The 24839-nt window shown below is 38.6% G+C and overlaps 1 protein-coding gene and 1 long non-coding RNA gene across 2 annotated transcripts; one reads left to right on the forward strand and one right to left on the reverse strand.

Annotated features, from left to right (window-relative positions):
* The first annotated feature begins 4344 nt into the window (after window positions 1–4344).
* Window positions 4345–8085, forward strand: LOC139976085 (uncharacterized). Its single transcript, XM_071984521.1, has 2 exons — window positions 4345–7285; window positions 7380–8085. Exon 1 carries the CDS (start codon window positions 5336–5338, stop codon window positions 6572–6574), a length of 1239 nt encoding a protein of 412 aa, XP_071840622.1. The 5' UTR covers window positions 4345–5335; the 3' UTR covers window positions 6575–7285; window positions 7380–8085.
* Window positions 8086–20498: 12413 nt separating this feature from the next.
* LOC139976285 (uncharacterized) lies at window positions 20499–22554 on the reverse strand. Its single transcript, XR_011796073.1, has 2 exons — window positions 21991–22554; window positions 20499–20682 (listed from the first exon to the last, which is right to left on the reverse strand). It is a non-coding gene; the product is annotated as an uncharacterized lncRNA (long non-coding RNA).
* Window positions 22555–24839: the final 2285 nt, after the last annotated feature.

The following is a 24839-nucleotide window of genomic DNA, read 5'->3' on the forward strand; positions in this document are numbered from 1 at the left end:
TCGATGCCTTTTTCTCTCTATACCGCCTTGTAGTATGTATGCTAACCATTAAACTAGCGGTATGCCTACTCCAGAGGAACATTTATTCTTGCTATGTATCGTTTTCGAGCAAACAACATTTGAAGTTGACATACTTTGCTTCAAAAGTGAACTTGAGGCAAATAAATGTGATGTCATAATTGTACACCAACAAATTTGTGTTTTGTTTATCTTTGCAGTCTTCACCATATGATTACAATTCGTTTAGCGTATTGATAATGTCATACCCCGCTAAAACGACCCTATCCAATCCAAGGCTAAAACAGTAAAGTAACAAAAAAGAGACACAAACACTTTTCTGTCAATGTGCAACAAAATTAAATCACATCTATTTACTTTACGTTTACTTACGGTACAAACTGGGACAATATCTGGAAAGCAATGTAGGAATTATAAACAATTGTAACGAAGTTACTTAGAATATGTTCTTCTGTCACTAGCAAAAAACAAATTTTCTTCTAATATATAATTTTAGGAGAGGTATAATTTTTTTTTGTATGAAAAGTTTCTAGCAATATAGATATCTACAGTTGCATCATAATAACGCCTGAATTACGCCAATGAAATAACCATTTTGTTTTCTTAATTAACCAATTAATTATGACATCAGAATGTTTGATAAAAACAATTGAGAACATTTCAGATCAAATTGAATTCTAGCCCCGGGAAAGTTTCTCTGAATAAACAAAATGTAATGAAAATCCATTCACAATGACCCTTCGCACCCGAGAAGCGGTTATCTATAGGTTGTTCTTGAACCCATGTGTGTACATAAATACGTCTCACTTGTTGCAGCATACATTACAGGTTTATCACTGGGTAAAATAGGTATAGCAAACAATAAATCGATATATTAATTTATCTGCAACTATCTGTCTAGACATCTATATATATATATATATATATATATTTATTTTTTAATTTGTAGTTATTCTGTATTGTTATTAGACTACCGGTAGGACCAACCAGAGAGGCCTATTCTGCCCTCCACTGTCCGCCTTGAGGATTGGTAGGTGGGGCTCCGTTAAGTTCGTCAGTACTTGAGAGGTTAATAAAGTCACCGGCATGGGATTGTTTCATATCATTAGAGTATAGTCGTTCTTGTAACTGTAGTCTTCCATCGGGCAGTTTAGTTAGTACCATGTCTTGTTCATACGCGTTCAGTACAATGTCAGGGTTTGAATCCTGTAAGTGTGATCCATCTGTTCCGGAAAAGCCGAATGAACCTCTCTGATAACCTTTGACTAGTATTTGCCAGCCAGACCATGCTATGACTATTGCACCAACAAACAGTAAAATACCAGAAATAACTGAAATTGTAATAAAAAAACGATTGTTTCCATTGGAGATTCTAACAAAAGTTAAGTTATATCCTGAAATAAAACTGTCGTTGATCAATATCCCGGCGCATGAAATACTATATGTTATTGTGTCCTCCACTGGCGATGAGAAATCGTAAATAGTTAAAGTAGAATCGACTTGTGAATCTGAGATTTCCATAGATGTAATGTTGGGTTCAATGAACCACTCGTAGACTACTCCTTTCACTTCCGGTATTAATCGACAAGTTAATGTGAACGAGTCGTTAAGTTGACTCCCTTCCTCAATTGAAATGTAATACGAGTCGTAAACAAAAATAGGCCCTATTGAACATGACTCAGACATGTTCTGATTTTCAATGTAGAAACAATCAAAGTTTGTTGAATTATGCACTGAATCAAGAGAAACGTTCACAGAAGATGAAGATGAAGAGACCACCATTTGAGAAGGATAAAGCCTGGAATTATTCCAGAACCAACCAGGTACGTTACTATTCAGACTATCACACGTGAGCTCGATCTGTTCACCTATTAAATATTCCTGCCGTCCACAGACTTTAGACTTACACTGCAGTGACTCAATAGTTACGGTCAAGAAAAATTCGGCTTTGTTGCTCTGGTTTATCAAACATGTGTACAATCCACTATCACTGACAGTTGCAACATCAATCGTTATAAAAAGAAAGAGACTAGGCGGTGCTGACAACAAGAAAGCTTTCTTCCCATCGGCCTCTATTTGCGTCATATTCGGGAAGACACCAAGAACAGTACCATTGTGTGAAAGTGTTACTGAGTCGTTTACTGAAAACGACGTGGATGAACAGTATACTGTGACAGGTGAGCCTTCTAAGACGATGTCATCTGTCACCGAGAATTCAATCTGACCGATCACGAATGGAACTAAGAGTATGAATAACACCATCAAGTTAGCTGGTAACAGAAATAAACTATCCATGACCGCTGACTGGAAGTCGTCACTAACCAGGTGTTTAGTTACGAATGATTCAGTTTGTTGAAAACTATGTTGTTATCAAGGAACTCCCCTAGAATACACGTCGGTATTACTTACACACATAGAACGTGGGTCATCATAGTTGATCCAAAAGCTTGGTCCAATAGGTAGTCGACGGTACACTGTAACACGTTTAACACATGTTTAAGATGTTTCATAGAAAACTGTTCTGTATATATAGTTCAGTACTCAGTATCATCGTCAAAACGGCGCTGTTATACCCTGCAGCATGTACATGAAACAAACCATATTGTATGAACCAAATTCCTCTGCAGTTTCTAACTGCATAGCTGTTAAAATGAACGCATGACTGCATCTTAAACAATATTTCTTTAGAAATACTGTATATGAGAGAAAAGACTAGAGTGAGCACAGGTCAGGCTTATAGAGGTCGTTACTATTTAGCGGCAATACGTAAACAACTGAAGGCTCATAGAAATATTACTCGAAGATAGAATTAAAATATTTGTGCAATGAGGTCACTTTACGAGCATGTAAAACGAAAATTACATAAAATATATGTACTTTTTATCATTTGCCTTTGTCGTTAACCTCCATTTCATTAACAAAAGTCTGTTCAAAGTATCTCTTTCGAGATCCGGTTTTAGGAATCACAAATGCTTTCGAGTTGGTTGGCATTATGTTTGATCTCTAGAGCGAGTCAAATACGTCACCAAAAACGGAACTAGTAATGTATATATATATATATATATATATATATATATATATATATATATATATATATATATATATATATATATAGTTACAAACCCACATCAAATCTTTTATGAGCTCTATCAAACAGGATTTTGCTTGATACAAAGACGATCAGTCTGTATGAGAATCGTTCAATGTCCCCCCCCCCCCCCCTATGCTAGCTCATTGTCAACCGCTCAACCTTAGATTCCTACTCACTTCCTTTTCCGTTGCAGAAAACTTCTGAAGGTACAAATTGTGATAACTTCTGCAAACATAAAATACTGTGTCATTCATGGGCGGCGATCCTGGGGGGGAAGGGGGGATATATCCCCCCCATGAAAATGGGTGGAGGGGATGTAATACACCATATCCCCCCCCCCCACCAAATGCCAGGGATAAGAATTTTTTCATGCCTACATTTATGCATCATCGTGAATGTACGGCTCTTTTTTAGCTTCATTTCTCGCCTACCATAAACGCAGTGCGATCTTTTCAAATAAACCGTCTTTATAAAGCAAGAATAGTTGACTGTAGGCTTCATTGGCCCTATAACAACAAACTGTATTATTGCGCCCATGGTATTGATATAGTACATATATGCACCCTCATAGTATTCATATAGGCCCTATAGTAGGCCTACACACGTACATGTTCCCTCGAACAGCTGAGAATCTCATGTTACCAGGGTAATGCTTAATACACGTTTCACCTGGATGCCCTAGCAATCGGTACCTAGGAATGTAACTATGTGTAATTGTGTATTGCATGTGTATAGGCCTATAATAGCCTGCATGAGGCCATTTTCTTCATCGAATAATATAAAAGAGCTCTCGAACATTCTAACGTAGCGCCTGAAACAAGACTGACAGGGGCAATTTTCCCAAAATAAAACCCGAAATTAAAAAAAAAGTATTTTGGATCCTGATTATGAGATATTTCGGACATGATATCCCTATTTTAAAGTTGGGTATATGGCGCTTGGAAACCTCGGGAAGTGCCGTTTCCGGCCATCTAGAGGGTTTGTAAATCCCAAAATTTTCTTGTACGCTTCGCGCCAACTCATGGTGGCGCTACGCTTAGATAGTCAACAAGGTCATATCCCCCCCCCCCCCCCACTCGGAAGTACGGATCGCCGCCCATGGTGTCATTCGATCAAGCTATGACCAAGTAGAAAATCATCTTCAAAGAAAATGGTGTATTGGCGAAACCATACTTCCTTTCGTTATTGTATCATACTTCCGAAATGAAATTTAAAACCAAAGCAAAGAGAGAGAGATGGTAGAAAGGGTTAATGTAATTGCTGAGTATCATAAATTATCAACCGTTGGGATCCGGACAATTCCTGCTGATGCAGGTTTCACAATAATTCTCTGGAAAGTTGATGAGGTGTAAAGCTCGATGATTCTTACTTTGAAAGGAACAATTCATCGTACAGTCAGCTATTGGTGTGTTGGATAACGGTGTTAAGTACGTTCGTATTGTACGGCATCTGCAGATTTCATGAACCAGTTGAGTTTACCAAGTAATCCATCGAAATTTTCATGTGTACTTACTGTTGTTTCAGTTGCATCTGTCGGGACGAAAACAGAGCCTTGTAACAAAGGTGCCTGCTAGTAGGTTATATAACCACACTGATTGGCACATCCACAGTGAGGTCTAATCGTTTAGTATACGCATCAAGCTATACATGGAACCGCGTCCGCACGGTGTGTTCTCTATCATTTGGTAGTCCACGTTCTAATCGGGTGTCTCAGAAGAGCTAATTGGGTTGGAAATATAAATATTTACCTTTACCTGAAAGAAAAAGTATCCAAATTAGTTCCTATGTACCTCCGAAGAAACCAACAAGTGAGTTCATTTTATCAAGAATTGTTGACCTCAATAGTGGTTTCGAAAACTTCCGCTCTGAAATATGTGTTGCACTGAGAGTCAACGTTTATAGTTCGCATTCAGTTGTATTTCATTTGATCACACACGTTACAACTCGCTGGCCGAGCTTTTGATTAATTGGCGTACAGACATTACTTACGTCAAGTCTTAAACTACAACAACACTTCGCGGCCTCTTTAGGAACGAAGTTACAAAGTCAGGAAAGATTTTGATATCAAGATAATTTCCTAATAAACGCTTTCCAAAGTTTCCGAAGGGAAATAATGTGCCATATTCAGACATTGTTTGTAGCAGCAAAGGGAGGTAAGATTTACGTACATGCTTGCTAATTAGCGGTGGACGGCTCTTCTCCCTATATACTTTCGTTGTTTATATAATGGATTATAACATCTTAACTATCGTGTTGCTTAGCCTTCACTCTGCCTCCGGCATCCTTGGCAGTTACATCATTGACGTACAACCGATGGACCCTTCAGTCCACGAAGGCAGTGACGTCACACTTAGCTGCTCCAGTACCATCCCTGGAGCGGTGTTAACTTGGTTACAAGTTCCAGAGAGTCATTTGGCTTTTCAAACCATCCGGGGCTCTTCTTTTGCCGGAGGGAGTAATCTCCATCTAATTAATGGCAGCCGGCTACCAGACGAGAGTTCCTCTACCATATCGTTCCTCTGCATGGTAAACTATAACAATGAAATTCACCGCAAGATGTCATCTGTGACTATAGTACCCTCAAGTTATCCACTGGAGGTACAAAGCGGGTTAGTAATATTCCCTTCTAATCCTGTCGCACAAAATGGAACCAATTATACGATAACATGTCTGTCTCCAAGCGACAATAGAACGGATATTGGTTGGTACATTCCCGGAGACACCATAACACAATTTCATAGTTACGAGGTCGAGAAGTTTGACAATGGCGCCCACTTGACTATATACTTGATAAACGCTGATCCAAATGACCCAACTATCTCGATTGTTTGCTTGAAGACTCCTTCAACTCCTTCCACCAAGGCGGTCACTATCCAGGTTGTCGATTACCTTCTCACGACCACGGAGTCGCCACTTGAAACCAAATCACCCGACCATCAGCAGCCAACGACTTTGGTCGCATTCACTGGAACTACTTTTTCACAAAACTCCGGAGGAACTGACAAGTCAAATTTGGGAATCCCGATAACGTTAGTGATCATTGCAATAGGGATAGGCTCAGCTTTGGCCATATTCTGTATATTTTTTATTTTTCTGTCGGTTTATATGATATTTCTGTTTCGTTCTCAGTCATTAGAGCTCCTTGGCAAGGAGAGCTCTGATGACGTCTTTAAGACTTCTCCACGCGTTGTTGACAATCACCATCCGTATCAGAGCGTCGGAGATAAGGACGCCGAAGCCGCCGCCGCCGCTCGTGATGGTGTGAAGCAGGCCAAAGACGGATACGCTGATCTTCGTCAATACGAGGAAGCAAGGGTTTATATGAGATTAGAAAGCAAGTCTTCATCCAAGCCTACAGCAGCAGCAGCCCGCCTTGATGTACATACTACTGATGGTATCTACGAGGGTGATATACCTGGAGTACATATGACGTCATTTCGACAGGAGAGAAGCAGTCAGGTATAATATAGTATAGTGTACACCTGAACTTAAACAGTTTATGATGCACGTGGATCAAAAACCATGAAACAGAGCTGCTACATATGCATGGCTTCAAAATTATACACGTGCAAGGACCACGTTGGATTTTAGGGACGACATCAGCTGACGCACCACATTAATATATGTATGGGAAGTGTACGACACCTTCATTAAGGTCAGAAAAACATGGTTATTTTGTTGAAAAGGCAACGACTATGGACAGTGTATCAATTTACCTAAAGATGTTATTTGATGGGATTTTAATTCTTATCATTTTGGCAGTTTGAAATTAATAAGCAATTCAGTAATTTCTTCCATTTTTAAGATGTATTTTCATATGACATGATTCTATTTTTCTCTATTATAATGATACCCTAAACGTTCTACATAATGATATGCATATATAAGTATTTACTTCTTCGGTATGAATGTACCATTTTAGTGAATGAATAATGAGCGTTTCAGGTGAAGGTTGATTGGCTTGTCTTTCTCTTGCTTCTAGTCTTTCCCGTAACAATTTTAGAATATTTCATATATCTTTCGTGATATTTTTATTTGATTTGTGAATAAGAAAAAAATGCGGCTATTGCAAATCTACCATCACATAATCAACAAACTGGCAGGGCAAAGTAGGGCATAGTCAACAAACTGGTAAGGCAAAGTAGGCATAATAAACAAACTGATAGGGCAAAGTAGGCATAATCAACAAACTGGCAGGGCAAAGTAGGGCATAATCAACAAACTGGTAGGGCAAAGTAGGGCATAATCAACAAACTGGTAGGGAAAGTAGGGCATAATCAACAAACTGATAGGGCGAAGTAGGGCATAATCAACAAACTGGTAGGGAAAGTAGGGCACAATTAACAAACTGATAGGGAAAGTAGGGCATAATCAACAAACTGATAGGGCGAAGTAGGGCATAATCAACAAAATGGTAGGGCAAAGTAGGGCATAATCAACAAACTGGTAGGACAACGTAGGGCATAATCAACAAACTGGTAGCTCAAAGTAGGGCATAGTCAACAAGTTAGGGCAAAGTAGGACTCAAATGTGTGTACCTGAGTGGGCTTTACATTTTGTCCCTTCGAAAGTCAAATTTATTTAATATTTGAATTTATATTTATATTGCAAAAGTATTTTGCCTTTCTTGTATGGAGTCATTGAAAATGATGTTCCTTCCTTGGTTGCTTCACAATAGCATAATGTTCATGTTTGTGGTTTTTCTAGTAAATTCACCACGCTTGGGTAATTGGATAATTTCTACCTTCATCGGGACATTTTTGCTTTGAATTAACTCTGATGTTTAAGAGATATTTTGTGATAATGTAGTAACGGCGGGTTAGCACAACGTTTGTAAACTGGACCTTCTTTCTTTATTAATTATGTTTTATTCATTAACCATTCTTCCTTTCAAGAGCAAAAAAATATTTCATACTTATTCGTACATTCAACATATTGTATTATAAAGATATTTGCGAATAAAACGAAGTACTATAGATTTTCTTGTGAAAGAAATGAGCGTTCTTTTTGGTCAACATAATTGGTGTCTTAGAACCGGAAGTAATAGACCTATTACCGGAAACCGTCATATTTCCATAAGAATCATTTGGTAACAAACACGCCTGCAGGAAATGACCGCTACTAGTATGAGTAACCACAGGACGTGATTCCACGAGACAGCTCGGTTTAAAGGTGTAGCATTTGTTATCACTATCTTACCTCATAGAGATTCGTCGAGTAAAGAAAGGAAGCGGAGATCTCACATTGACCTATGTTTGATTCTTACATTAGCTAGTCACAGTTGCCGCAACCGTGACCATGTTCCTCATTTCATAAGACTATCACCGTAAATTACAAGTGCATTTTTCTGTTAATAGTTATATTACACAATGTAACCACGTTGATGTATTAGATGACACAATATTACCATATAGATCTCAGAGTTAGGTGACACAATGTAACCATTAATAACACAATGTAACCATGTATATATATTAGTTAGATAATACAATATAACCATATAAATCTATTGGTAAGATACCACAATGTAGCCATATAGATTTCTTAGTAAGATAACACATTGTAACCATATATATATATCTCTTTGTTAGATGGCACAACTTGTAACAATATCTATGAGTGAGATTGCACAATATAACCATATAGATATCTGCTTTAGATATGACACAGTGTAACCATATATAACTCTCAGTTAGATGACACAATGTAACCACATAGATCTTTGAGATAGAAAGGACCATTTAACCAGGTAGATTTCACAGAAAGTCCAACAGCTTTGTGATGGAAACTATTATATGAAAACATTCAGCTATAACACAGCACACATAAGATGGTTAAGTTTTTATCATTATTGACTAATTCAAGTGATCAAGCAAGGCTTTACACTCGGTGTATAGACCCATAATTTATCTATGAAATTATTCATGCTTTATATTAGGAGTTTGCATACAGGGTGGATTTAAGACGTTTACGTCCGATGACGTCACACGACCTTCACAAAAAACAAAGGAATTCTCAGTGTCCGAACTAATCTTGATATAAAACCAAGTATTAAGTTCATTAAACGAAACAATTTTTGAGTTACAGCGTTTAACAAGGTTTTCGGACTTTGACCTCTGTTGACCTCTGATGACCTCTGTTGACCTTCCTTTGACATTTACTATCACTAAATACACTTACTATGGGAATCTACATACCAAATATGAACTTCACTGATATGCACTTTTTGAGTTATCATGTTGACAAGCTAAGGCGTCACATAAATCCACATACATAAGACTTTCCAACACTCTCGGTTTCTAGTGGAATTCCGTCCCATTATCTAAGGCATTGTCAAGCTCGAATTTATGTGCTAACCTTCCGGCAAAACTTGTTTTCATTATTCTTTTCAAAAGAGCGATCAACAATGGGTTGCGACTTCGCTTTTTACCAACGTTCAGAACGTGGAAAAACCCACGTGTGTTGCGGGAAGTAACCGGATACGACACTTTACGCAATGGTGTTCTGAAGCGAAAACGTTTAACGTTAACGACAACTTAAAGACATTCTCCAAGTTCATGTGTTATCAACCAATAGGGACACTACCCTAATTATCGTCTGGCCAGATGCTATGACATTTGTCAACATTCCCCAGACGTCTTGATATGTGCTTACCGAGCTAGGGCTTCACACACATATGCATACACACAAACATACACGCATACATACATACATACATACACGCATACATACACACATACATACATACATACATACATACATACATACATACATACATACATACATACATACATACATACATACATACATACATACATACATACATACATACATACATACATACATACATACATACATACATACATACATACATACATACATACATACACACACACACACACACACACACACACACACACACACACACACACATACATACATACATACATACATACATACATACATACATACATACATACATACATACATACATACATACATACATACATACATACATACATACATACATACATACATACATACATACATACATACATACATACATACATACATACATACATACATACATACATACATACATACATACACACATACATACATACATACATACATACATACATACATACATACATACATACATGGGCGGCGATCCTGGGGGGAAGGGGGGATATATCCCCCCATGAAAATGGGTGGAGGGGATGTAATACACCATATCCCCCCACCAAATGCCAGGGATAAGAATTTTTTTCATGCCTACATTTATGTATCATCGTGAATGTACGGCTCTTTTTAGCTTCATTTCCCGCCTACCATAAACGCAGTGCGATCTTTTCAAATAAACCGTCTTTATAAAGCAAGTGAAAGGGAAGTGCCGTTTCCGGCCATCTAGAGGGTTTGTAAATCCCAAAATTTTCTTGTACGCTTCGCGCCAACTCATGGTGGCGCTACGCTTAGATAGTCAACAAGGTCATATCCCCCCCACTCGAAAGTACGGATCGCCGCCCATGCATACATACATACATACATGCATAGGTTACGATTTCATCGAAACCAAAAATTGATACCGTATACAACACATGATATAATATGAGCACACATGTTTTTTTTAACGAACAGCGGTTACTTCTGACACGCGTGCGAAGTGAACTGAAAAATAGCAATCGAACGTCGTACATAGAACTAGAAAGTACAACAACATTGTCAACAGAACAAGAGAAGTCAATATCCCAGAGATCCGTTATCAGGTGCGTATCCAGGGGGGGGGGGCGTTGGGGGCGCGCGCCCCCCGGGTAAGGAAAAGAGGAGAGAAAAAAAGAGAAGAAAAAAGGGAAAGGAGGGGGAAAAAAGAAAAGGAGGAGAGGAAGGAAGGGAAAAGAAAAAGAAAAAAGAGAGAAAAAGGAAAAAAGGAGGGAGTAGAAGATAGCCAATACCTCGGGAAGAGAAAGAGGAACAGTCATAGTTAAAGCGCTGATCCCTATAACATACACAGGGTAGCCAGTGACAGATCAAGGATTACGGAGGGGGTGTGCGCCTCACCCTACCCCTTACACCGACAACTCCATTTTTGACGTTTCCATTTTTCCTCTCTCACTAATGTATCTACATAAATACTATATATGCTCTATCATAACGCGTGTGTGTGTATGGACGCCTTAAACAATTGTACAATTGTGCTATATGGAACCAACTGTGGCTGGTCTTGAACTCGACCGAGTCGTCGGGGTACATGACTCATTTCGGGAAGGGGGCGACCGCCCCCAACCCCCCCCCCCCCCGAGCAAATTTTCTTTATAACATCGCTATAGTAATTTAAAAATAGACTATGCTTAGATGCAACTTACAAGGCCTGGGAAGTGTCATTTCCAGCGATCTGGGAGGCATTTTCGGCCAAATTTTTTCTTGTACGCTTCACGCCAACTCATGGTGGCGCTTCGCTTAGATAGTTTGCCTACAGGCTTCGCCCCTCCCTTGGCAATTACTCGCTACACGCCTGTTCGAATTTGTAAAGCAAAGAGCAGATATAACATCATATCAGTGAGCATTGAAATGCATGTGCCACGATGAACAGCCTCAAAAACTGTCTATGTGTGTAGTTAAAGGCGTAGGAGCCCAATTGGATTTGGGGGCTGTAATCAAGGGCGGCGGAACCGGGGGGCACAGGGGGCACGTGCCCCCCCCCCCACTTTTCCTCAGGTTAAAAATGTGCCCTTTTTCTACATAAAAATTGAGGTGTCTCAAGTTAGCAAGAGGCCAGGGAACCAGAATGAACACTCGGGAAGGGCCGTTTCCGGCCATCTGAGGGGTTTGTAAAACCAAAAATTTCTTGTACGCTCCGCGCCAACCGATGGTGGCGCTCCGCTCAGATAGTCGTGAATAAAATTTGCAAATCCTGGCTACCCCCTAACTTTTAGTGAATTTCTGTGGGTCATACTCAAAGCTATTTCGAATGGAAAAAGATGTCTGCATATTAACAAGAAATAAACTCTAATTCGGAAGATTCCTACATTAGCAACTAGCATGATTTCACCTCATTTTGTCTCAAAAGAAAACTTGTTCCTTGTTTCCCAATTTGCACATTGGATATTGCAGTGCTAGTATGCATATTTTCCTTGAAGGGGGGGTGGGCGTTGATGGAGTGATGTGTATACGCAAATAAGATAATACAATAAGAGCTATAAAGGGTACTAAATATAAGGCTGCATCAGTCCAATCGAATTTCTGCAAAGTGCCCTTCGATGTCGGTGCCCCCCAGATTGAAAGTGCTTCCGCCGCCCTTGGCTGTAATGACTTGCCCGAAAAAAGCCAAAATTTCAACATATCAATGCCAATATCATATAAGCAAGCATCGGTCATTACAGTGCATGGCATCGTGTACCTTACGGTCCGTGAAAGTTGCACAGTATACCGCCGGATGCTATGTAAACAACGAAATGTCTTATGTAGATGGAGAAAAGTCATACAGATCCATTTATGTCAAAACTCTCTTTTACAGTAGTAATGTCGGCCAAGCTTAGAACTTTATTTTAATTACCAAGGAAATAATTTTTAAGCTATTCATTGCTATTTATTTTTCTTTCAGTAGGTGCCCGAAAAAGATGGGGAAAAATTTGGTTGCGGGGGGGGGGGGGAGGGGGAGGGGGCTGCAGCCACCGCCTCCTACGGGACCTACGCCTATGTGTGTAGTGTTCCGTTTCGATATACCTGATATCGGAAATATCTGCTATTTTTCATTTCCTTCAACCAAGTTTTATAATAGCCGTTCTAAGAGGTTTTAATATTTCTACACCAATAAATTAACTGTGTCTGAATTTTCGAAAATTTCCTCACCAACATTCTTCATCATACTTTCCTCTACTCGTGCAACTTTGACCTGTCTTTTAGGGGTTCAAGGAGGTTTTTCTATATTGCTTGTCCATAGATTGAATTTTGTGCAACATTATGGGTATGTTTTGAAGTGATTTTATTCACGAGAAATGTGAATTTTCAAATTCTCAACAAATAATGGGCTTAAAACCTTGAAAAGTGGGGCTTTCGGATATTGTGGGCCGTGACGTAGAATCACCTACAAAAGCAATGATCCATAGGACATGCAATGAGGTCGAACATGATGTGTGACAATCTTCAAAAAGGTTATGGATGGAAAAAACTTTTGGGAAATACTTGGTTCTCAGGCAAAAGTGTACATCTGGTGGGTCATTTTCAAGCCCGAGAAGTGCTATTTCCGGTGATCTGGGGGGTATCAAAACCAGAAATTTTCTTGTACGCTGCGCGCCAACCGATGGTGGCGCTCCGCTTAGATAGTAATTCGCGCCCCCCGGGTTAGAAAATCCTGGATACGCGCCTGGTTATCCCTAACAAATGGATAAATCGCTTAAAGACAAACTATGGAGACTTTTCGATGAACATAAAATCCCACCATTTTGCATGTATGTAATCCTTAACTCACTCCAATTACATTGCTGTAATTAACTTTACCAATTTCGGACGTTAAATACGTGAAAAATGGGAAGTAAAGTCAGCTTCTTATGAAACCTGTTTCAGACATTCCTGAAACATTCCGAAGACATCAGGTGACCATGTGACGTCACTGTTTGTATACCTCACTCACAACAATACTTTTAGTGTGTAAAGTTGTATACTTGAGCTGCCAAAAACATCAACGATATTACTCCTTTTCCCCCGAAATGCCACAATTCTGTGTTGTTGGAGGTTGCAGTTGTACCTCATCCAACAAAAGCATCAGCTTTTTTAGATTTCCGAGTAAAAGAACCGACGTAAAACGCCGCAGACTTTGGATCAATTTTTGAGATCCACGCGGAAAGATTTTTCAGCACCCGGAGTATCTCATGCCCACGAGTCCACATGCATGACCCTGCCTCTGTGTAAGCTGCAAATGTCTCATTCTGCGAAAGTTATATTCTGTCGATAGCTGTGTCGGACCATGACCGGACATAGCTAATGTGAAATTGACCGTAAACAAGCTCTGGACGTCCTTACATGTAACATTATATCACGCAATTGACAGTATAATATTTACCGTAAGAGATGACCGTGTATATACCGTGCCTATAGGGTAGCATTGTTAGTACATGTATGGCTCACAGCATGTGTAAATAGTCATGCTATAGGATTTCACCGCATTTATCTATTTCCTTTGTTGTATTCCAGTATCGTGAGTTCGTGATACATTGTGTTATATTGTCCGTTATGTTTATTCCGGCATCTGCATGGTCCAAGGAGTTGGATAAAAACGGTTCTATGTAGCGATCGGGCGTTTTATTTCGTTAGTGACTGTCTTGTGATTGTGGGATGTAACTGGTCAAGGCCTGTTTCAACTAGGCCTAACTCCATGGAATTACACAGAGTCATGACGGTAGTAGTTTCGCACAGGATTGAACGAGAAACGTGGATTTGGATATTCACTGCTAAATTTTGTTTATTGAAAGGATACTTTTTCTGTGTTTGTACTTTTGGATATTAAAACGAGTAAGTACTATGTTCAGCTGAAGCTTAGTCATGCATATGCTACCCTGGTCGATTCGGGTCAGCGTGTTCTCGTAGTTGTTCGATTATGTTTAGTGTCTTTTTGGTAATTTGTTGACAGTAACGTAAGCCATTTTCCCGTCACATATCACGCATGAGGCATCTTTTAGGTCTATTCTTCTGTTCAGTTTACGGTATCTTGCGATCAAATTGTATTACGGAATCGCCAAGCTGCTTGCCAGCATGTTCTACAGTATATTGTACCGTACGGACCTATTGACGCTCCGCTATGTAAAAGATGCTTCCATTTGAGTGGAAATTTTGCTAATGAAATAACCAATTTAACTAAAATTTCTGCTTATAATTGTCTTAAAACTAGTTGTTAACCTTCATGTGTTCTTGTTTTAAGCTAACAGCTTTTCAAACGCTCGAAATTGGAAGTCAAAAACAGTACAATTGATCGCTATCTGTGTACAAAAGTGCCTATATCAGCGTTTGATTTTCGCGGTATACAAACAATGACGTCACACGGTGACCAGAGGCTCCTTTGGGTCAATCTCTGTTTTCAGACATTCCAGAGGTACATGTCACGTGACAACCCAAAATGTCCATTTTCGTGGTCGTTTTTTCATGGGTTTTAGTAGGTTTTCGAAGATTATTTTTTACACATGTTGATTATGGGTATGTAAACTCCTAAATTAATGGAAATCCAAAAAAAAAATTTACCTACATAGTTGGTCTTTAAAATCCTTAGGCCCTATTCAGTGTGAGGGGTATTTCTTGTAGTGCGCGTGCGCGCTACAAGATTGGCATTGCTTGCTCAGTGAACGATACCTACATGACTAAAGTTTAATATAGTCTCTGTTTTTCTAAATTTGGAACCCGTGTGGCCGACATAGTTACCCTTGTCACATATTTTACAGCATAACAATTACACAACATTAGAGTTGTCACAATAACCCCATGAATGGACTGGATAAGTACGCAGAGGCGTGCACAGGTGTATGAGGTGTTGGGCATTGGGGGGGGGGTGGAATTCAGAATTCCGCCGTCTGATTAAGGTAGAGGGCTGAACTTTTGTCGAAGGGCAAGAGGCGAATGACAGATTTTACAAAGGAGGTGCTGCCATGGGGTTTAGGGGTCTTGCTCCAGCAAAAAATAAAAATTTAACGTCAGATGGTGCATTCTGAGGAACTAGGTTACATCCGTAGTAGAGTTCAATTTAGAGACATTTCCATAATGACGTTTTGTTGAAATCACTCTTTCAAAGACCTATATCCTGTACAATACTGGTTCTGGTACATATTTTTCTAGCCTGGAAACGAAATGAAATGGAAGCTTGAAATAATTAAATATACATACAAAAAAAAACAGATAAAAATATGAGAACGCAAACGATTTGTAAAAAAAAAACAATCCCGGTCTTGGTACGCTTAAGGAGTTTTGCATACAACAATTTATGAAATACTAGGCTATCGGAAGACGGAAAGAGTAGAGTTGTGTGGTTGTAGTTTCAGAAGGCGAAGTCGATGGATATTTCCGCCATACAAAATAAAAATTTAATATGTAAAGTTCAGAATAGTAAAACAGAAAAGAAAGACAAAGAAATAATGCAAACGAGAGAACATACATTCCATCAAATTTGAGATTCGTCAAACTCTTTTGGTGTAAAATCCATCTTTTTGATCCCGATTTGACTTTCCTGAGAGTGCAGGTGCTCTTTGACAAATAACCAATCTAAATAGAATTGGATTTCTCCATATGGGTTTAATATTAGACCTTTCAGATTTGACACTATGCTATGTTTGGTCAAATAACCACTAATCTTAATAGAATGGTTTATCTATATGGACTTAACATTAGACCTTTCAGATTTGACACTAATATGCATGTTTGGTCAAGCACTTCGAAAGTTGTCTTTGAAGAGAAAACGTTCACTTTGCGTCGATACCTCCAACATGAATTTTTACATATGCTTTGTATTTCTTGCCTGTTCAGTGTTTGTTGTTGCATCAAAAAAAAAAAATGGAACTTGAAGAGCAAGAATTCCACGAAGGAAGTGATTAGTGTCTAGACAATTACAGTAGAGAGGTAAGTGTGGGAGTGAGAGGGTGGGCGTCGGGGGGTTGGGGTGGTGGTGAAAGGATACCAGCTTGTCCGTGCATGGTAACTTGAAAGCATTATAGAGGAAAAGTTATCATCAGTTAGTCGAGTTTTCAATTATGACGTGTTTCATTTTACGTTTTGGTCGAGGTTGCGATGATCAAACTAAGATCATAATCTATCAAATAATTACAAAAACACTGTTTTATCTTCAATTATGTAGTTTTTTTTAAAATGTTATATCTCATGATCAAGTAAATCAGAAAGAATAAAATATGTAAATTACTTGAATCCACGCTCAAGTTTCGAACCTTACATACTTCACAGGGAAGCTATGTATTGCCTTTGATTTGTTTTGTAAAAATCATGAACTCTGCCATTAACCGTTAATTTTCTTTCACTAGACTGTTCTTACAGTTGCATTTTTTTTCGTTAAAATTAAATGTTAGCACGAATGATAAGCAGTTGAAAAATTACGACGAATAAAATAATTTCGGATCTCACCGTCGTTGAAATTATTGGTATTCCGAGTTTATACATGTTAGTACAAAACGTGTCCACGCCCTCAATTGTGCGACATGGTATCCTACGTTAACATGTAAATTGAATTATATTATAATTGTATAATTGTACAATGTCGTTTACCTCCATTGCATTAACATAAAGTGTGTTCAAAGAATCTCATTCGATATCCGGCTTTAGGAATCACAGATGATTTCGAGTTGGTTAGCATCATGTTTGATCTCTAGAGTAAGGCAAAATATGTCACCAAAAACAGAACTAGTATTGTTCGATACAGGTGACAAACGCCTACAGTGGAATTACGACCTTCCTTACCGGTTTCGAACCTCTGGACATACAATCAGCGTCCATAGCCTAGTGGTTAGGGTGTCCGCGTACAGAAGGCCCGTGGTTCGAATCCCGGTGGAGGCTGAGAGTTTTTTCACTGTTCTTGATTTTCCAACTCATTCCGTTTTTCATTTATATATATTCATTTGCCTTTGTCGTTTACCTCCATTGTATAAACATAAAGTCTGTTAAAAGTATCTCTTTCGAGATCCGGCTTTAGGAATCACAAATGATTTCGAGTTGGTTAGCATCATGTTTGATCTCTAGAGTAAGGCAAAATATGTCACCAAAAACAGAATTGGTATTGTTCGATACATGTGACAAACGCCTACAGTGGAATTACGACCTTCCTTACCGGTTTCGAACCTCTGGACATACAATCAGCGTCCATAGCCTAGTGGTTAGGGTGTCCGCGTACAGAGCGGAAGGCCCCGGTTCGAATCCCGGTGGGGCTGGAAGTTTTTTTCACTGTTCTTGATTCAACTCATTGCGATCTCAATTATATATATATATATATAATATATATATATATATATATATATATAACAAAATATATATAACTAAATTATTATTTCTTCCTCATAGCGTCAATATGACTACGCAGATTACAACTTTTGGAGACAATATCTGCGATTATATGGCGGTGGCGGAGGAAGAGGGGAGGAGGTGGTGGAGGAGGAGGTGGCGGTGGAGGAGAAGGCGGAGGCGGCGGATGTGGCAGAGGCGACGGAGGGGGAGGAGTTAACGGAGAGGGCGGTAATAACGGACGCGATGGAGGTCGTTCTGGAAGAGGTGGACGTGGTGAAGGAGGCAGACCAGGCACAGATGTAGGACGTAGGACGATGTATGAACACCTTGGATGAACTACTTCACAGAGTAATATACCTGCTGCCTTACTGAAGCAGACATATGAAAGGCACGCAATGCTATAAAAACACTGTACCGAAATAAACGGTAGAACGAGCTTACCCGGAAATCTGATTATAATAGCTATGTGGTTCAGATGAAATTTTCCTGTAATTGGTCAGACATGAATTTGAAATTGTTTAATTACCTTGTCCTCTTTCCTAACTTGTCACTTACATGATTCCTTAAATGCATTCATCTCACTGTGATATGGAGTGCATTATCTTCTTCATAAAACTCGAAAGGTGTGACAATAACGACAACAGAATAAAAACTCAAGAATAAAACTAGTAGCGTGGTTTTGATTCAAGGATTTTCATTTGGAAAATTTTCATTGATATCGTTTTAATCACTCTAAGTTATAAACCATCTAGTTTTCGAAACTGTTATTTCTCATAAACATGCACATATAAATCGTACGTATATATATTATATATATATATATATATATATATATATATATAACAATAACATGACATTCAGGACAATTAATGTAGCAGTATCTTCGTATACGAATAGTCGCGTTCATATAATATGGCGCAGTCTACTTCAAATGAGTGCAACTCACTATAGGATGATCATACACGAGAAACCAGTACTATACCCCCCCCCCCACCCCCACCTTCGAAAAGCAAGCAGTTGATGTTTATTCCTAGACAGTTTCTTTCCCCCTCTTTGCATTCTTATCATAAAATTCTTCTTCTTTCTCAACCCCCCCCCCCCCCCCAAATAAACTGAAACAATACTGTAGAACAGAGAAACGGAATCGCGCAATACATTGCTCATTACTGGAATCAGTCACTAATTTAACTCATTGTTCCCTTGTATGCACTACAATGCACCCTTGCTTGGTGTGCTATACCGTGGTTCGAGTTATTTTATCTGGTAGGGTGTGTTATACTAAACTATTATAGGGAAATTTACACTGTCACGCCGGCTACACGAAATAAAGGATGGCGCTATTTCGTAATAGCTTAATGGATAAACTGACTTCCCTTTTCTGATTATCACAGCAGTCTAGAATTTTCGTTCTGAGATTGAAGGTCACGTCGTTTGTGAAAGCAAATTATGCTTATTTAAGTTAGATAATATTACGACTCGGATGATCTGGCTGATCCATTCCTCCGACTGACGATTGGACTTGGGGAACACCACCCCACCCCCACCAACACACCACCCCACCCGCACCCTCTTTGTATGCACGCCACCGTTATAAAAGTGTTCGCAGAATTACAGATATCTGATTACTGAAGTATCCTCATGTAAAGTGAAAGCTTAACTGTCATATAAATTAGTATAAATTTCCACTCCTCAGAGCATAGCTTTGCTGGATTAATCTAATATAATCTATATCATAAGAAAAACTTTCGTCTAAGTTTCATAAAACTTGGAACGATAAACAGTTACATACGACATTAAAATCCATACGCATTCTTTTCATCAATATCGACAGGTTCTTTTTCTCTGATCTCGAAAATGCGGGTAGCCGTCAGATACTATTTAAATGCTCGTATGAAATGAAAACCTGAAAGAAATATGAGGAAATGAAAGAACGGCTTTCTTTTTTCATTCACAACCCTGGAAGAAAGGTTATCGAAAGACGGTAAGGGTAGAGGGCGCATTGTAGATGATATTTCCGCCATAACCACTACAATTTTCGTATTTAAAGTTAACTGTTTTCATTGTTCTATTAGTTGTGCAAGAGTCTTATCGCGGTTTTTCGAGAATAAAAAAAAAGAAAAAACGACGAAGAAACAAAAACCCGAAAGAACGAACCTTTCCCCAAACTTGAGATTCGTCAAATTATTTTGGTGTAAAGTTCACCTCTTCGATCCCAATATGACTTTCTTTGACATAATTGCTGAGTTTGCAGCGGATGGGGGGGGGGGGTGCTAGAAGGGAGACAGGTGGGGCGGGGTGACGGGTGTAGGTGTGAGGTAGGGATGGGGAAGGGGTTGTGTATGAAATTTGATTTTCCCAGAGTTTGAGCCAATGAAGTTCACAATGAATGATTTCAGTCACTGCATTTTTGGTTAGTGTTTTACTTTAATAAGCATTGCTATCATTTGGAAAGTTAATGATAACAAGTTAACAAAACAGATTCTCCCATCACCAGTTTACAGCTGTAGGCTAAACGACTAATCCATTCAACAGTCTCTCAGATAAGGTCTACAGCGTTATGTTTCTGTTCAGTCCACCAAAAGTTAGTCCTGCAATTAAAAAAATTATATATATTCATAAGTTATATGATTAATGCAAACTTATCGAAAAAATAAAATGCGACGAATTAAGAGAAATTAAAGTTCATGCACTGCATTTATATTACGGCACGCTTTTATTGTTCATACGTTAATTAGCCATGCGTAGTCCCGGTAACCAGCTAAACCAGGAATCTTTAATCCAACATTCCCTGTACCGCTGTGTTTATATTTCAAACATCACGATTTATTTGGTTATAATATGAAAAAAAATATGAACTGAGCTGAAATCTCAGCTACACTCTGGATTAAAGGCAGACAGTAGAATATATAAATAGATGGCGTTTGCTCTTAATCTAAGATATAACCTTGTAAATATTTCCTGAAATTATTACGGCACAGAAACATTGGAATATAAGACAAATGAATAATAATCGAAACATTTGCTTGAATTAAAGTTAAATGTAAACGTACAGAACCATTGTTTTAATTAATATCTTTAATAAAATGTTTGTACATTTCTCACAATATACAGGCGGAGAGCATACATATTTCATTATTTGTTATTTCCCTCACTAAGTATACCCGTCTTCAACTTTCATAACTATTTTACTTGTAAATATTCCGTCTTTTAGGATAACATTTATATTGAGAATAATAATATATAAACTCTTTTCCTACACATATAGTGAAAATGTTGGATTCATTATGTAGTTTCTAACTTCGCGTATTCCATAAGTTTGCATACCGGCCCTAATGTTTCGTATGTGTATACATATATAGTTGTACTGCCGCTGCTGCCTATGCACAATGTAGTTGTTAGTACAAAATATCGATTTGTAACCACGACTCCGCCATTTCGTTAACCCCATAACTTTAGCTAAAACGGGCAACACCGCTTGAGTCTGAACGAGTTTCGTGTTTTTGCATATAGGCCTAGGCACTTAGGTCCATGGAGTAAACGTTGCGCAAGTGTTAAAACTGTTACCGAACCGTATGATAATTCCAGTAACAGGTTGTATGGTAATTACTTAAACGCACATGTGCCCATTTAGGGCAAATCACTCCTGCATGAATTTTACCGCTGTTGGCTACTGTAGTATAGACATATAGAAGCGGGATTTTAAGCAAACATCCGCAAAAGGTCCAGTTACGCTAAAGGATATAATTTATGACAAATGTGAAGCTAAGTCAAAAATACTGCTAGTGTTGTCACCCATTAAAACACCATTTTTGTCTCATAACATCTCAAACATCGCCTAGACGATCTTATATAACACTTTTCATTCAATGTTAAAGACAAATAGCAAAAACACTTACTGTTTCATCATTCTCTTCACGTCGTTGGATCGATCTACGACCATGATCATGATCATGGGGAATGGGACAAGAATCACCAGGGCGGTGTGCATGGGCATCTCGTAACACTCTCTCGTTCGCCCTCGGATGATCTGCGTCTGTGGTCAAAACCAGGGACATCACCAGACAGCTCAACAACAAGACGGACAGCAACTTCATTTTACAAGTTTTCGCAGAATGTGTCAGCATATGCAGAAGATTATGCAATGTTGCTTTTGTCAAACTGGTCAGCAAGTCAAAATCTATCGACCTCGTTAGCAAAACTCTCAGGGATAAGTGTCACACGCAGCACATCCCACAACCTTTTATCAGATAACTACATTGATACGTTCTTTTGTTTTTATTATATAAAGGTGCAGGTGGTGGAAAATGCATTCTTTTTCATCTTATGTTTCTCGATTTTGTTGGACGAGACACCCTAGAAAACCAGATATCCATTTCACTTAGATCATAATATGTTGCAATATGTAATTCGACAACTGCCCGGAACTGGCTTTAATACGGGTCGCATTTGTACTTGCGGTGGAGGACAATAACCTGAATAATAGTGAAGAGCAATAAGTATGAGACCGTGAAATTATCATAATCTACGAGCGCTCGACCCTCTTGTGAACTAATGTATGACGTAAGCAATGAGCATTACTATCAATCATGATGCTATCCAACCCGAACGTTATTTGTGAAGTCTGAACTCGGAAGAGATACTATTAACTCCGTGAAATGAATATATATACATTTATGTATATATATATATATATATATATATATATATATATATATATATATATATATATATATATATATAGATATATAGATAGAGATCCGTAATCCCTAACTAATGTATAATCGCTTAAAATCCTTAGGCCTAGTGTAAGGGATATTCATTGTAGTGCGCGTGCGCGCTACAAGATTGGCATTGCTTGCTCAGTGAACGATACCTACATGACTAAAGTTTAATATAGTCTCTGTTTTTCTAAATTTGGAACCCGTCTGGCCGACATAGTTACCCTTGTCACATATTTTACAGCATAACAATTACACAACATTAGAGTTGTCACAATAACCCCATTAATGGACTGGATAAGTACCCAGTGGCGTGCACAGGTTTTGGGTGTTTGTGGCGTTTGGTGTTGAGGGGGGGGGGGAATTCCGAATTCCCCCCGTCTGATTAAGGTAGAGGGCTGAACTTTTGTCGAAGGGCCAGAGGCGAATAAAATATTTAACAAAGGAGGTGCTGCCATGGGGTTATTAAAAAAATCCCGGTCTTGGTAGGAAAAGGAGTTTTGCATACAACATTTCATGAAATACTAGGCTGTCGAAAGACGGAAAGAGCAGAGTTGTGTGGTTTTAGTTTCAGAAGGCGAAGTCGATGGATATTTCCTCCATTAAAACTACAATTTTAATATATAAAGTTCAGAATACCAAAAAAGAAAAAAAAAAAAAAAAAAAAGGAAAGAAAAGGAAGACGAATAAATAATGCAGATGAAAGAACAAACTTTTCCTCAAACAAAAGACGGTTATTGTAGAGGGCGAATTATAGATGATATTTCCGCCATAACCATTACAACTTTCGTATGTAAAGGTAACTATTTGTGTAAGATTCCTATCGCGGTTTTTCGAGAATCAAGAAAAGAATAAACAAAGAAAGAACGACGAAGAAACAAAAAATCCCCGAAAGAACAAACCTTTCCTCAAACTTTAGATTCGTCAAACTATTTTGGTGAAAAATCTTTCTTTTCGAACCCGATTTGACTTTCCTCGACATAAGTGATGAGTGTGCAGCGGAAGGTGGAGGGGGGGGGGGGCTGGAAGAGTCAGTCGTCGCCACCAGTGACACCACTAGGAAGCTCAACATTAAGACGTACACCAGCTTCATCTTTATAGAAGAATTGTTTCGATTCATTTCTCAGTATAGCTTGATTGTAGGTTGTTGTCGAATTTGTATACAGCAATATAGGAAAAGCTGTTAATAGATACACATGGTAAAATTATCTCATACACCATAACGATTCATCCGATCCATTGATGAGGGGTGTTTTTGTTTTTTCTTATGTACAGAGGAAGGTGCTGGGTATGCGTTCTTTATCTCATGTTTCTGTTGTTTGCTGATATAGTCACCTCATTGAGACCCGATATCCAGTTCATTCAGGTCACAATCGATTGCAATATGTAATTCGACAACTTGCAAACGATCATCACGTGCCTGAAAATACGGGTCACATTTGTATTGGCGATGGAGGATGATAACCTTTTCGCGAAGGAGGACGAATAACTTTGAAATTTAGGTCTGCACCCAGATGTTACATATGACATGGAACTTAACTTAATCTGGTGATAACAGTATTCGACCGTCTTAGGGTATAATTATAATTTTAAACTGTAATACATACATAGATACATACACACTTACATACATATACACATACATACATACACGCATTCATGTACACATACATACATTCATATACACCAATAAGGCTAGGGGCAAAGATGGGTCGGTCAACAATTGAGGCAGTTGGTCTATACTATACGTGGGTATATTTTTTAAATCAAAATAGACACAAAAACATTAACGGCACCTTCTGGAATGAGACCGCACTCAATTTTCTGCCTTATAATAAACCATTGATGTTCAATACCAACTGGATCTCTTTTTATAATGTGGAAGCGTACCACGCTATGAAGGTCATGTGATAGAACTTTGGTAGGACTGGCTGACTTGCAAGTACAAGCTATACAAAATTTTGAACTGCTGTGGGGTTTCTGTTGTATAACTAACAAACGACAAAAAAGATTCAAGAAGTTATGAG

The sequence above is a fragment of the Apostichopus japonicus genome, chromosome 11, assembly GCF_037975245.1.
Source record: "Apostichopus japonicus isolate 1M-3 chromosome 11, ASM3797524v1, whole genome shotgun sequence".
Classification (NCBI taxonomy): Eukaryota; Metazoa; Echinodermata; class Holothuroidea; order Aspidochirotida; family Stichopodidae; genus Apostichopus; species Apostichopus japonicus.

Coding starts and splice junctions, on each gene's coding strand:
- LOC139976085 (XM_071984521.1), top strand. CDS start 5,336: ATGGATTATAACATCTTAACTATCGTGTTGCTTAGCCTTCACTCTGCC.